The sequence below is a fragment of the Chlamydotis macqueenii genome, chromosome 5 (assembly GCF_036417535.1).
Source record: "Chlamydotis macqueenii isolate bChlMac1 chromosome 5, bChlMac1.mat, whole genome shotgun sequence".
In the NCBI taxonomy this organism is placed as follows: domain Eukaryota; kingdom Metazoa; phylum Chordata; class Aves; order Otidiformes; family Otididae; genus Chlamydotis; species Chlamydotis macqueenii.
The window spans coordinates 26,774,777-26,789,551 of NC_141560.1; the positions used below are offsets into that span (position 1 = coordinate 26,774,777).

The 14,775-nt window shown below is 40.0% G+C and overlaps 1 protein-coding gene across 7 annotated transcripts in view; it reads right to left on the reverse strand.

The window, feature by feature from the left end:
• Window positions 1-13,959, reverse strand: part of MIA2 (MIA SH3 domain ER export factor 2) — a 40,246-nt gene extending 26,287 nt beyond the window's left edge. For 2 of the 7 annotated variants that reach the window (XM_086750187.1, XM_086750185.1), the window contains exons 1-7: window positions 13,306-13,465; window positions 11,689-11,822; window positions 9,978-10,064; window positions 8,473-9,637; window positions 4,285-4,503; window positions 4,064-4,164; window positions 875-1,006 (exon numbers count right to left, since the gene is read on the reverse strand). In XM_086750187.1, coding sequence (XP_086606313.1) covers window positions 875-1,006; window positions 4,064-4,164; window positions 4,285-4,503; window positions 8,473-9,637; window positions 9,978-10,064; window positions 11,689-11,822; window positions 13,306-13,420 — 1,953 coding nt within the window. In that variant the 5' untranslated portion in view covers window positions 13,421-13,465. Of the gene's footprint in view, window positions 1-874; window positions 1,007-2,652; window positions 2,906-4,063; window positions 4,165-4,284; window positions 4,504-8,472; window positions 9,638-9,977; window positions 10,065-11,688; window positions 11,823-13,305; window positions 13,474-13,813 lie in introns of those variants that run through there. The other 5 variants (XM_086750186.1, XM_086750190.1, XM_086750188.1 and 2 more) reach the window with 5 other exon arrangements.
• Window positions 13,960-14,775: the final 816 nt, after the last annotated feature.

Consider the following 14,775-nt stretch of genomic DNA (forward strand, 5'->3'; position numbering starts at 1 on the left):
AAGGTGGCATTTTACCAGATCTAAGTTGATGTTAGAACCCTAAAAACAAAGTTGCTCATACCTGAATAAACTAAACTGCTATGCAACCTATCTTCAAACATAAGCATTATTACACCTCCCTAGCAATTCTGTCTATTTAAGAGTATGCAAAAACTGGGGAGAAATTCAGAATACTGAATTATGAACACTGACATCCATTTCTTTAGTAGGGAGAGTATGTTAGGCAGCTGTTATTATTCAGATCGTTACTTACTCACAATAGAAGACAACACCTACCTCAAAAATATAATCTGATTTGTGCGTTAAAAGGTTTCAGTAATGCATTTCTCAAAGTTATCAGCTTAGTGCTCACAAACAGCCGACAGTAACATTGGTTCAGTGTTCCAATAAACAGAATCAAGATCATTATCCAAAGAGTTTTAAAATGCCCCCCTTGACAGGAATCCATCTGGATTGCTTTTGCTTACCATTACCTGGAAAGTCATGAGCTCGTCTGGCTATAACCAGGGTAGTCAGAGACATCAATACACACAGTAATACACAGGCCCTATATACTGTGAAAATAATTTTAAGGGCTGACTTTGAAAGTCTGGTGTAAAGTTAATAAGGGAAGGAAAAAGGAAGTCTTACTACAGAGAGTTTCACTGTATTTCCTCTAACGACAACAGTCACTCAGTACATGTCCAAACACCTACTGTCGTGACAAAACACACTAGTTATCAGTTTCTCTTTTAGAGGGATTCTAAATTCTATTACAACAGCTTTAAAACTCCAAAGCACTACGTATCTTGAACAGAACAACAATTTCCATTCAAATCACTCCATTCAAATCTTTAATGCACTCTACATAACTGCATGTAATTTGAACACTTACTGATTGATAACTTCTGTACAGGAACAAGAGAAATGTAAATACTCCAACAATGCCAGCACAAATCACTACTTCCCATGGGAAACCATACAGATCAGGACCAGGTCTCGTCTCTTCAGGCAGTGAAGCCACAGCCTGAAAAATAAAAGTAAAAAGCTTCAACTAAAGGAAAAAAAGGTTAATATTTTCAACAGAATTAGACATTACTTTTTTACTTAGTTTGCTTCTAAGGCTTGTACATTTTTTTTTCCCAAAACCCTGAGAAAATGCTTAACAAAAGCCTTTGATTTTTAAATTATACTTTTAACAAGTAAAGAGAAAAAAAAAAAAAGATAAGTTCCAACAAGATACAATGATGATTAGATAAAACTCTGAAAACTTTTCCTTCTGAACCTACCAACCACGGTAAATTCTCCTTCCAGTTGCTTACACATTTCACTGTTAGAAGAATCAATACTAGTAAGTATTTTGTGATGTACTGGTAGAAAAACCAACCAACTTCATGCTAACATAACACACCGAACCCAGTCAATGATTTAACACGTTTTAAGCATTTAAATACGTTCACATTTGTAAACGGATACGGCTCTTTTCTCAAAGATATAACCTGCTTAACGTAGCTCATGCTTACCGCGTCTGACCTGTGTTTAAGAACGTGTTACCGCGCAGTAAAGCCTTGATCTCCATTTCTGTAATAAAACGGCCAGACTACCCCATCTCAAGCCAAGAGGGGCGTGCATGCGTGTGTGTCAAAACAGGGAGCGCTCGTTTCACTGCCCTGGCTGCTGGAGAGGCAGACTCCTCAGCTCGTCTCAGAGGAACGGCCAGCGTCCCCGGGCCCCGCGCGGCACGGTGTCCCCCCAGGCCCCTCAGCTCTCGGCAGCCTGCCGGGCCCCGGCGCACGTCGGCGAGGCGCGGCCCGGCTCTACGCCGCGCACCGGGTTTCTGTGCCGCAGCCGTGCCCTCCGGTGCGGGGCCGCTTCTCTCAGACGCGGAGCCCCTCCCTAACCCCCGGCAGCGCTCGGCTTCCCCCAGCGCCGAGGCACCGCTGCACAAGACCCCGGGCCCGGCGGGGGTCCGCCACAAGAGCCCACCCTGGGCGGAGGCGCGTCCCGCACTCACCCTGCGCGCCCCTTCCAAGGCCAACCCGCAGTAGCGCTTCACGCTCTCCCTCAGGCCCAGCCACAAGCTGGCGGTGGCGACGTCCAAAGCATCCCCGCGGCCGCCGGCAGCCATCTTACCGCTGAGCGGCGGCGGCCCCGGCGCACCACCCCGCGGCCCCTTCCGGCTCGCCGGGGAAGGAAAAACCACTGCTGCCGCGGCAAGGGAGCAGGCGGAACTGCGCGGCCACAGGTGGGAGCAGCCGGGGTACACTAAAGGGGCGGGGGGCTGTACCACTGCAACGTGAATGAGTGCGCACCAACGCCGGGGCGGGGGAGGCGGGAGGGAGTGGGAAGAGACCGCGGCCGAGGGAGGTGAGAGCGCGCCAGCGGGCGCCGGGCCTCACCGCGCCGCTTCGGCTCAGAGCCTCCAGACGCGGCTACGAGTTCCGGAGCCGAGCGGTAGGTGCCTCTCAGGGGTGCCCTCTCCTCGCTCTCCCGGTGCTACGGGCCCAGGGAGCCGCAGGACCTCTTCCGACAGCCCCTGCCGTTCGCGTTACGCCCGCAGGGGGGGAAGGACCGACGGCTCTCCTCAGCGTACCCCCGCCGCTGCCCTCCCGCGGTACGGGGCCACGAACCTACTCCTGATCCTCCGCAAAAGTTGAGCGCAAGGAAACTCACCTCCCTTCGGGCGTCTGCCGTCTCCATTCGTACCCGTACAGCAGCAGAAATTTAAAATAAAAATAAAATAAAGCTGTCCGGGCGGGATTCCCCGGGAAGGGCCTGGCCCCAGCCCCAGAGGCATGTCACGTCCCCGCTCGCCTTCCCAAACGGGGAGCCGCAGCTGACATTTGCCCGGCGGGGGAGGGCAACAGGTGGAGCGGCGCTCCCGCCCCTGCGCAGGGCGGCTGCCTGCGTGGGCCGGCGGGGCCGCCTTGCGCTCAGCGCGGCAGCCAGAGTAACGCGGTCTCTTCACCTAAGTTGGTTTTTTTTTGGCCTTGTTATTGTTAAAAATTGCTTGTACCGCGGCTGCTGATACGTAAATATAAGGGAAGATACCAGATGCGGTACGTGCAGTGCTAGATAGTAGTGGATTCTTTTTTATCTCATTCACTGGGACTATTTTTGTATTACTTTTTTTTTTTAACATGTATTTAACTACACTTTTTTTTTTTTTAACGTATACTAACTCAGTTTTCACAATGCAAGGTGAGTGACTTGCCTATGAAGCTGGCACCACCTAAGAGACAGTGATAGGTGGCTTTTTTTACCTGTATCAAACAATAAAATAATGAGTTTGGCCACAGCAGTGAACTGTCAATAAGTACTGAAATACAATCTGCTTCATGAGAAAGAAGAAAAACAAAAACAAAAAACAAAGCCTCTCAGTTTTCTTCTAGGCTGCAATTTAGCCAGTATCTATGGCAGTACATTGAAAATCAGGAACAAATTTCTGTGGTTCTTAACCTTCAGTTACCCCATCTAAACAAAGTTAAACCTAAGTATGAAAATTAATGAAGTTTACCATGTACCACTTTACCTGCTATTACTCTTCTGCTTAGAGGAGACAGTGCAACACTGTCTACCTTTTCTCACGTTGCTCTGGCAGCATTGTTTCTTGGGCAGTTATGTCCAGTAAGGTCAACCTTCACTCTGTCCCTATATTTCGATATTTAAGACATCCCCACAGCAATCGTAATCCCATTTTATATATTTGCTTAGAAAAGTATTTTTATCCAATTATGAACTATGGAAACCTTTGGGAATCAAGACTTTGAAATTACTTTTTAGAAACAATGGAAGTATTCTGATTGTTGCTCATCAAACTTTCTAAGTCCAAGCAATTTTTATCAGTACTGTCATGGAAACTAGAGGAGCTATGAGTTTCATTTAAAAACAAACCAACCAACCCAAATGCTGATACTTTGACCACTGAGGTGTGGTATCTCAGCAAGGGGACTGCTGAGAGTTTATTTAAAAGGCTTTTTTTTCCTCTCTCTGTTTGTTTTAGGAGCTTCGTCACAGAACATAACCAATAACTGGCTTAATTTTACCCTAATGTCAACAGTATAGCACACAAAAAAATTCTTACCTTTTTGACAAGACTTGGCACTGCTGAAAATACAGATTTTATCGATTCCCCTATCTCAAGAGCATTCAAGCACAGAAGTATCTGATAGATCCAGCCTCCTCCTGGTTTGTTCATAAGGAAAAAAAAAAGTTTTACATTATAATTGTCAATTTAATATAATTCCAACTAATTTTTAAGATTGCAAATTCATTCTCCCTAAAATTAAGAAACTTAACACTTACCATTACTTGGAACATAGTTCTGGATGGCATCTGAGAAAGGCTTTTTGACATCAAATGGAGAGTCAGCTACTGAACTGTCCATTTTTTCTTCAGAATTTACTGAAGGAATCACTGTTACTTTTGAATGTTGGTCATTACCGGATTCATTGTCTACAGCTGCATTCATTTCATGTTCCTTCTCTGGTGTTTCTTCTAGCAGCTTTCTTCTACTGCCTACTCCTGCAAATAATTGTGAAGGGAAATAATGCGTATTTTCAGAAGAATAATTTCTGTAGAGATTTTTTTTTTTTTAATTTTATTTTCCTCAACTTAAAGCCAAACACTAGAGTGCTACATCAGAGTACAAACATGCTACAGGTTTATAATTTAAGAAATACTGTTTCAAATAATGGTCTTGGAACAGAGTTTGGAGGATGGAGCTTTAAGGAAAACTAGTAGTCAAGTAGTTAATGCTCAGGAAGAAACGTGCTTGGTTTTGATAGTTAGCCTATAGCTTCTCTGTTCAGGACTAGTAGGTCTCTTTCTTACATCCAAATACAAGTGGGAAAAGCTTTACAAAAAGAACAATTAAAAATGTCATGTAGGATTAAAGATTAACGGCTTCCCACAAGATAACAAACTCCACTGTGAAATACAAGAAAACACAGGCATGTTCATGCAGACGTATGACTGAAGGCACGTAGCTGCCTCAGTTTCAGGGACTTGGAGTAAGTTTCCTGAAGCAAACAAAATATCACTTTCCAAAAACCCCACACCTTGCTTACCCATGTAAAAAAAAATATACCATTTACAAGTTGATTAATTTTTAATTCTGTGCTTCAAGCCACTACTGGCCAAAGATACCCATCACAAATATTCCTACAGTCAAAAGTCAGGAAGAGTAACTGATTCTTAAACTGTTACCATTATATTAATTCAATCTGTATTATCAGCTCTTCCAAATGCCATAAATCAGTCATTAACTACTATGAGTTAGGTTTACTACCTCTTGATTTTAAATCACCAGAAGGAGACAGTGTTGTGTCTGTTCTATTTTTTTTCCCTCAAACAAAGCACATTTTGTTTTGTTAAATCACTGTTAGTCCAGTACCTTTAGACAAAAGCTCTGGTAGCTCTAGAAGAACATTCCCTTTTTCCATACGTTTTTCCTGCCCAATGTCCAAATTGTGCCCTTTTTGTGCAAATACAATCATTTGTTTCCTCATAACATTGTCTTTGCATGAATAAGCTGTGATTTCACGATGAATCTTTTCAAATTGCTGGTGCAGCTGCATCAGTTTGCTTCCCTCACAGAGATGCTCTAAAGGTTGCTTAACATCTTGTTTTAACTTTGTATTGGTTTTGTTTCTTGTAAATAAAATTGTTGGAATATAATCAATGGGTTTGGTAAATCTGAGCGTTTATCCTACAATATTTGCCTGGTTTTGGTTTTTTTTAGGGCATGAACTCTGTCTGCCATACTATGATTTTGTCAATTTCCTTGGTTTTGCTGGGTTCTGCAGCAGTATTTTTCCCGAAATACCAAGCTGTCCTTCCTTAAATGTATCTTCCATGATTTCTTAATTGATTTAATCATGTTCTGCACCTTCTACAGATTTAGTAGTATCTTTTTCTTGTTCAGATTCCTTTTTCCTTAACTCCATCTCATTCTTCTGTGCAGTATTTACTTCTGCTAGCCCTATTTTAGTTTGGTTTTTTTTCTGACAAAACATGCATCCTCAGACTTTTTTTTTCCTACAGGCTGGATTGTTAAGTTTTACTACATATATTTGTAAAGAACCCCGATGATCTGGTAAAAATACTACCTGGAACCTTTTCTGTTAGAATATAATTTTTATTATTTGTATTTCTGGACTTTGACTCTTTCTAATTTTCAGATTCTTTTTTTTTTTCTTTCCCTCTCCTATCTTGTTTTAGTAGCAGCAATTGTTTTTTTCAGTATTATCCATCCTTTCTGTTACAACACTATCTTCTTTTTCAACATATTCTTTATCAGACAGGTTTCTGAGCAATCTCAGGTTGCTGAGATTTAATTAATCTTTAATAGCAGTCTGGCTTTCTAGTTTGAAGGTTTTAGAAGACACTAACTGTAATGCTATTTTTTTTTTTCTTTAAAATTGTCTTCTATTTTATGTGGCCTGTAGGGTAAAAGTTCACGTTCAGTCAGACTAATATCACGTGACTACTCTGTTGCTTTCATTGTCAATAAATTTTCTTTAATTTTTTTTTTTTTTACTTTGATTCAGCTGGAGACTTTGGTATTACTGTGCCTTTTGATGATGCCTTCCAAAACTCAGATTCATTTTCTATGTTTTTGTATCTTGCAGTGTCATAACGGCTTGAGTTCATGGGCCTAAATCTGATAATACATAATAATGTTTTATTTTACTATATCACATGTTATTTTTATATTTCTTTCCAAGAGCTGGATTAAGACTGTCCTCTGACCCATTCTCTAGTACCAGAAGCTCATGCTGGGAATATGAATCTTCCAGAGTTATTTCTGCTTCACCTTTCTGATGATGTTGCACATTAATAGGAATTTGTTCAGTTTGTAGCTTCTCTTCTGAAAAGCTATCAGCAAGACCAAGCATTGTCCTATCTTTTGTTTGGTTGGTTGGTTTTGTTGTTGTTTTTGGTTTGTTTTTTTTTTTCTTCCACTGCCCTGTTTGTTATTTTGCACTGCCAGCTAAAGAGAAAGATCATTCTCTTTGGAGATATCTGCATTACCGTTATCTGATTCATTATGTTTAACCTTCTGATTTGAGGTGCTGTCTGTTTCTTTTCCCCATAGTATTTTATCAAGGCTTATACTGAGGCCTTTTTTCATTATGGAAGCTTTGTTCTTCTATTCTTAGCAAGCAGTTTTTACCTTCCATTCTGAAACTCCATATGTCTTCCAAGTGGCCAGTTTCTTCACAAGTTTTGGTACCTGTTAAACTGAAGCCACTAGATGAGGGGTGAGGAGAGAAAGGTTGGTCTGGAGTCAGTTCTTGGGACTCCTCAGATTTCTGATCCTGTTCAATAATTAAAAATGTCCTGACTGGTATCTTTGATGCTTTCATAAAAACCCAGTGGGCTGTTTTGATTTTCTGGTTTGTGAATTTTCTCTTTTACATCAGCATCCATTTTGAACTGGCTTTTTGATACTGAATTTTGTTTTGTATCACAGCAATCAACTGGTTTGCCTTTCTCAGATGTTTCCAGAGTAAGACTCATTTCCCTGTCACGTGGGGTCTTCTTGGTGCCTGGATGATTATCTGCAGTTCCTGGTCATTCCCCTTCATTTTCTGAATTTACAGATTCTTGAATACAATTGTTCAGGATTTTTGCTCTTTTTGCACTGTTTCAACTGTTCCTGTTTTTTATTTTCCCTGCAGATGAGTTCTAGTTTCCACTGTATTTTCAAAATTTAATTTTTAAGGGAACTGTAGAGAATCTTTGGAGATAGTGTTTAGTGGACATGGTGGTGTTAGGCTGATGGTTGGACTTGATGATCTTAGAAGTCTTTTCCAACCTTAAAGATTCTGTGATTCTAATAACCATTTATATTGGTGTTTTCCTGACGTTCACTACTCTTAGAAACATGTTCTTCAGCACTGGAATAACTAAATAAGGGTACATACTGTCTTTGAGATTGTTGTACTAGGTTATACTAGTGTTTCAACAGATAAAGTTTCTGAGGGATCACTGTTGCTAACTAATTTGACAAAATATTTTGCTTTTTCATTACTGCGTTCATTGTTTTGCACAGCTAGTGAGGAAAACAGATTGCTGTCTTGGATTGCACTCTCTTCTTCTTCAGACAGCTCCTCCTCACTAACTCTCTGATTCACTTGTACTTTTGTTGCTCTTATTTCATTGTAATATTTCATCATCATTTTCAGTTTGAGGCATTTCTTCACTAAAAAACCACATCATCTTGCAAGCTCTGCACTTCTCTTTGGCTGTTGAACTCTGAAATTTCAGTATGTCTGCAAAATGACTATAAGAGAGGAAATGGCCCTGTTCTTCAGCTACATTGGGCTTTTCTTCTGGTTTTTTTTTTCTGTCTGAAGGGGTCACAATTCCGAGGTGGGCTAGGAGAAAAAGAAATCTGATCTGATGCAATTGATTCATGTCCCTGTTGATGATCATATGTGACCATATTATAATTAATAAAGGTATTATAGATATTTTTATACCAACCTGACTGGCCATGTTTGCTTTCTGACTCCTGATTTCTCTTTTGAGCTTCAGTATTTTTCAGCAGTTGGCTTTCTGATACCAAGTCTTGTTCTGAACTGTGAGGTTCAATTGGCTTTTCTTCGTCACCTGTTAGTATATCAAAAGATGATTCTGTGCTATTTGAGGTGCTTTGTGTGCCATTAAGAGTATGCACACTTGCTGATATCTCCCCAGAATCTGGAATGTTACTGTTTGGATCTATTATTTCTTGTGCATAGATTTCTTCATCTTCTTCATCTGTCACTGCTTTAACTGTCTCCTTTGATCCTTTGTCCATGTGTGATTCTTTCTGGTCTAGAGTCTGCCCTTCTTCATTCTTACTTGCGTCATCCTCCATTTCTCTGCTTGGCTGGTCTTCCGTAGCAATTGTATCTTTCTCAGCATGGCCAAAATTAAGAACATCACTTAAACCCAAATTAAACCAATTATTTGATTTGGATTCTTGGCTTTCACTCTTTTCTTCTTCTGTCAATAACTCTGTGACTGCTGTTTCCTGTTCATTATTGGAATGTCCATGTGCACCAGAAACATCATGGATTTGTGGATCATCTTTTTCTGGTGCCAAATCAACATCCACATTCTCTTCACTAAAATACAGAAAGTCCGTCAGCCCACCTTGAAACCAAACAGATGCTGAGGGTTCTTGTTGCTCCTTATCATTTGGCTCCTGTAAGTAATTTTCAGCAGTTACCACTATTTTTCTGCCTCGATATGTATTTTCTTCTAAAGATTCAGTAATGGCTTTTAATGGCTCTTCGTCGTTTTTACTTCCTGTGGTGAACCATCCTGCAATCCAGCTAGACTGAGTTGGAATGGGTTCTGGTGGGAGGCTGTTTTGCATTTGTGGCTCTTCAGTGTCATCTTTTCTGTTCTCATTTTTTCTAACCAGCTTTTTGCTTGCAGACTCCTCCTGAGTGTGAGATTCCTTGGAATAATTTTCAGAAACTGATTCAACTGTTTCTTCCTTTTGCATGGAGTCTCTTGTATGTTTTAAGAGTTCATTTTCATGCAGCTTTGATTCTGCATCAGATAATGAATATGCAGTTTCTTTGTTGTGATCATGTAATGCACCATCTTCATTTTCAAAAGTGTACTTATCTCCATGAAGGCAAAGGAAGTCAGTTTCCTAAAAGAACAATATTAACTTTTAAAATGTTTTCATATGGAGTTTTCTACAGCATTCTGTAGCACAGCAATATATCCTTATTCTCTTTCTTGCTGTGTACTTATATGTGTGTATAACTTTACACAAAGGACTGTAATTGTATTATTCCTAATGGCTCTATATAATTTATTAGATAAAAATTATTTTAGAGGCAATAAACATGCAAATAGAACAGTAATTAAAAAAACATGTATTGAATTATCTGAAATAAAATATGGATTGACACTTGAATTTCTAACTGCATATGAGATTTTTTTAATTAGCGTGAACTACATTGGAAAGTCTGATTATTTTGGTTTACCTTAGTGAGCACTTCCACTTCTTCTGCAATAAAAACTTCCTCAACCTTTACAGCATCTTTTGGGAAATATCCAAAATCCTTTCCTTTCTGTAAAAAATATAAGAGGAATGAGAGCATTTAAACTTAAGTGATGAGTACGTTAGGTGCTTGCATATGTGCTAGAGAAGTATGAATAAACAGATAATAAGTTTATAGGACTGCCCCCTACCCCTTTCATTTTGTTTGGGCAAAAGACTGTTTTATTTTTCCTTCACAAAAGTGTTCCATTTGTCATTTCAGAAAGCAAGGGGAAGTACATTACTCCGTACTATTATGTTCTGTATTATTTTGATGAATGTGTGTTTGTGCAGAACCAAGCCCGTAGCCTTAACACTGCTTCAACTGAAGACAGTGTTGTGTGCAGAAATGGTCTCAGACAGCTCCTACCAAAAGCAGCTGCAAATTTCCCATTGACTCAAGTGGGAGAAAAATCGTGCCTTAATAACTAACAACCCATAACAAGTTACAAGAAAAGTAGGGTATGAAATTCAGGTATGAGGCCATCTGCAGCTGAAGAGAAAGTGGCAATGAAGATGGTAACACTACAGAAAAGAAAGTTGATAATGCCCAAAAGAATCATAGGATCATAGGATGGTTTGGGTTGGAAGGGACCTTTAAAGGTGATCTAGTCCAATCCCCCTGCAAGAAGCAGGGACATCTCAAACCAGATCAGGTTGCTCAGAGCCTCGTCCAACCTGGCCTTTAATGTTTCCAGGGATGAGGCATCCACCACCTCTCTGGGCAACCTGTTCCAGTGTTCCACCACCCTCATTGTAAAACATTTTTTCCTAGTATCTAATCTGAATCTACCTCCTTCTGTTTTGAAACCATTACCCCTTGTCCTGTCACAACAGGCCCTACTGAACAGTTTGCAGGCCCTACTGAGGAAGCAGAAGCCCTACTGAAAGAGTCAAGTAAGGGTCAGTCTGACCAAGAAACCAACCACTAGCTTTACATCAAACAATTGCACATAGGCTTTAATGGAGGACAAATCTTGGAAAGCAAGGAAAGGTGAGGTACCTGCAAATGTAGTCTCAGGTGAAAAAAAAGGAAGACAATTTCACTGTTAAACAATAAATGTGACAGATCATTTACAAAAAAAAAAGTTTACCAATACCTTCTGGTTTTGAAGCACAGTTTTACTAGCAGTTGGATCAATGCATCTATTCCTTCTTAGCTATAACATAGCTACATGGCTGTTCTAACTACGTTGTCAATTGTTCCAAATTATTAAGTATGCATGACAACTTCTCTGGGAACTTCCCTTGAGCACTGAACTGTGAAGTCAGGTCCCTGTACTGGGTAACTGATTGAGGAACTGTAAAACCTTCTTACAGACCTGTAGCTAGATACCTGACCTGATAGACCTGGATATTTTTAAGGAAACCAGATGAAATCACAGTAGCCAGATGATTAGATGAAGGAGACAGAAAACCTGGATTCTGATCTTGACTCTGTTTCTCCATGAGTGATCTTTGCCAAGACTTGATTTTCCCTTTCTATGTAAAGATAATAACAAGGACCTATCTCCCAAATACTGTATCAATCCATGACTGGTTAGTATTACAAAAGAGATGGACGATCCCTAGAAGCAAGCAGACTGTAGTTGTTACGCTATTATTATACTATCTCAATTATTTATGGGGAAAGTCTTTCAGATTGATGTACTTACACTTCCTGTCCACAAGTTTTCATTTTTTCTTGAAAGTTTGGAGTATACCATTATCTCTTCCCCTGTTTTGAAGTTAAGATACCGGCAGTCAGGTCCTAAGTAGTCTGTAGTGGCTTGAACTCTGCTCATTGCCGCTGGAAGAGTACGTACAAAGAAAGAAACAATAAGTGTAGCAGCCATTTTGTCTGAGGTCAGATTACTGAAGAAGTCTGATACATATATAAATACATTAAAATGTTTATTAATACATTAATATGTGCTTTGTTATGATTCTAATCCATTTATATAATCAAGTGGAAAGCAACTAATGGAAAAACCAGCCCTGCCCTGTTTTCTTTCCCATTTACTACAGAGAGCAAGGTGAAAAGCTCTTGTCCTATACGGGCATTTTCCAGTCCTGATTCAGCCAAGCTTTCAACGCTGAAATTAGTGTGGAGAATTAGCAAATTCAACTACTAAAGCCAGATATAAATAGCTAAAAAATATTTCCCAGGTGTATTTATAATTGTATATTTTAGAACTTCTATGTTAAATGTAGTCATTATTTCAGGGATTTTGTCCTCTAGTTTGAATACATTTCTCTTATGAAAAAAAATAGGTAAGTTTAAGCAATATAAACTTTAAACACATTGTCAAAACAAAAGTTTCCAATTAAATTTGAATTACTTTAAAGTCTGTTATCTCCACTGCTGTCTCCCCACAGAAACCAGTACTGATGTGCTCTGGTTAGTTTGGAGCCCATTCCACATGCTATTCCACAAAAAGGGACATCTCTGAGCATCCAGAACCCACTGAAGTCACTATAGCTCCACAGGAAAATAAAGATCCATCAGCAGAGGAAATCTAAGGTCTCTTCCACTTAAGGACAAGCTATCCACATTGAAAGTTCCACAATTAAGGCTGTCAGACTAGTGGAGACAGCTTAGAAACAGCTTCAACTACATATGATTATGACAGGTTTCACAATGGTAATCAATGGATAATGAATGGGACATTATTTGTTGCTGCCCACTTGTGATTCAGTGGCTCTGCCTCCTGCAGAGCTATTTACTCCCCTCGTAACTAGTAACTAGTTACTGCTCTTACTTCATGTTAAAGAAGAAAAAAATAAGTAAAGAGGATATATTAGCAGTGTCTTTTGTAAGAAGGACTACAAAAAACCCAAACCAAACAGTTTGCTTACAGTAGAAAAAAAACAGAGTTGTGCAGAATGGGCTGTGAATGTAGTATAAACACAAGTTATATAGTTGTATTTTGCAGTTTATAGCCTACCATTTTTTAAAAATTTATTTTGCACCTGTAAAGAATGAGTTAAAAATACTTTAAAGCTGCTTTATACTGCCTGTTTTGAGGAAACCTGAGAAAAACTAGCTGTTCAAGAGTATTTTACTGAACTTTGATCTTTATATACCTACACAACACAATACAGTATTTTTTTTTCCTCATTTTGTTTGAAAAGTTTAAGCCTATAGCTCAAAAACTTATATTGACAACAAACATTTTCTATGGCTACTTATTTTTAGTCTGTTTCATTGCTAATTTCGACATTATGGTTTGTAATAGTTGCACATACACCAGAGACTCCTTTTGGAAAAAAAAAAAAAAAAATTTACTTACTCTCACATTCCCGATCACCACACTTCTTCCATTCTGAAAGTACCTTTGTACTCTGCAGACTTGTTAAAAATGAAATTACTAACAGCAAAATTCTCTGATTCAAGATCCTTGACATTGTAAGTTAAATCTAGAATGCACTGAAACTGAGGAAACTGTGTCGATGTGTGGTTAGCAAGAACATTCTACATTATTTTTCTTAGCCTAATAAAACATGGCAAATAAATTTACAATCCTATTTTCCTTCTCTCGTCTGCTTAAACAGAAGAATACTATGCTAACCTGGTAACACTCTGCAAAGTCAAGTGTCCTGATTATATGCGTACGTTTAATAATTAACTATGTTCTGATAGCTCGACTGAAGTTTTGAATACAAATAAACTACTTCTGGTCACACCAAGATTTAGCGTCTATCAGAGGCTTCACCTTTCCTTTCCTACTCTCCTGCATGAGGTAGCCTCCCATCCCTCCCTCCTTGATAGCACCCCAAGAATCTGCTTTCCTTCCCCACCTGATAGTATTTGCCGTCATATGCTACCTAGTAGGCCTGCTCCTCCTTCAGTCATGAGCATGACTCAGGCAGAATTTGCTCGGCTTTCTCTTCCCATGAACCTAAGCTGTATCCTACTTGCAGCATAGTTCCCCCTCTCTCCTGCTCCACAGCTCGGACCTGCCAGCACTGGTGCTCAGCCTGATCCACTGAGCCAGCAAACAGATCATCTACTGGAGGCTGGGAGAGAGGGCGCAAAGTGAGGCAGGGTCATGCTAACCAGCAATGTCCTGCAAAGAAACAAACAGCAAGATCACAGTAGATGACATGTCCTCCAGTTGCAATCTAACACTTTGGCCCCTTCCTTTGCCACATGACCCGGTAGTCAGGCAGGCCGATCCTATGACCTAGCGTGCCATCTGCCTCTGCAGTTAGATAATCCACCGGAGCCCTGTCTCGTGCGCACTATAGATCAGCCCCTTCTCCTCGCTCCTGGCTAGCTTTGATGCAGCCCTATCCGCAGCATCAACATCCTCTCCCCCGCGCTCCCCTGGATCTTGGGTTACTTAGAAGTTCAGTGGTTTGAGACCTTCCCTGGGGTCCTCTAGGTTTGTCTGTAGAGGTGAAAGGGGACAAATGGAATACCAAGCAGCTAAAACATCACAAATGCAAAGAAGACTGGTGAGCAGAAAAGTAGGAGGACAGGCCTTTTTTTTTTCTCTCCATTCCCAAGTCTCTACAGATTAGGACAGATTGGTGAGAAGGAATATACAATAAATTTATATTGGAGGGACTCTCAAAGTATACTAAGTGTTGTACAAATTAATAATTAAAAAAAAAGGACAACATTTTTATCCAACCGAAATTAATAATTACTCAGAAGAGTCTTTCATAATGTTGCACACCAACCATGGAATATAGAACAAAACACAATAATGGGCCTAGAAGAGTTAGCAGTCACTTTTTGAGCCTGGTAACATGGA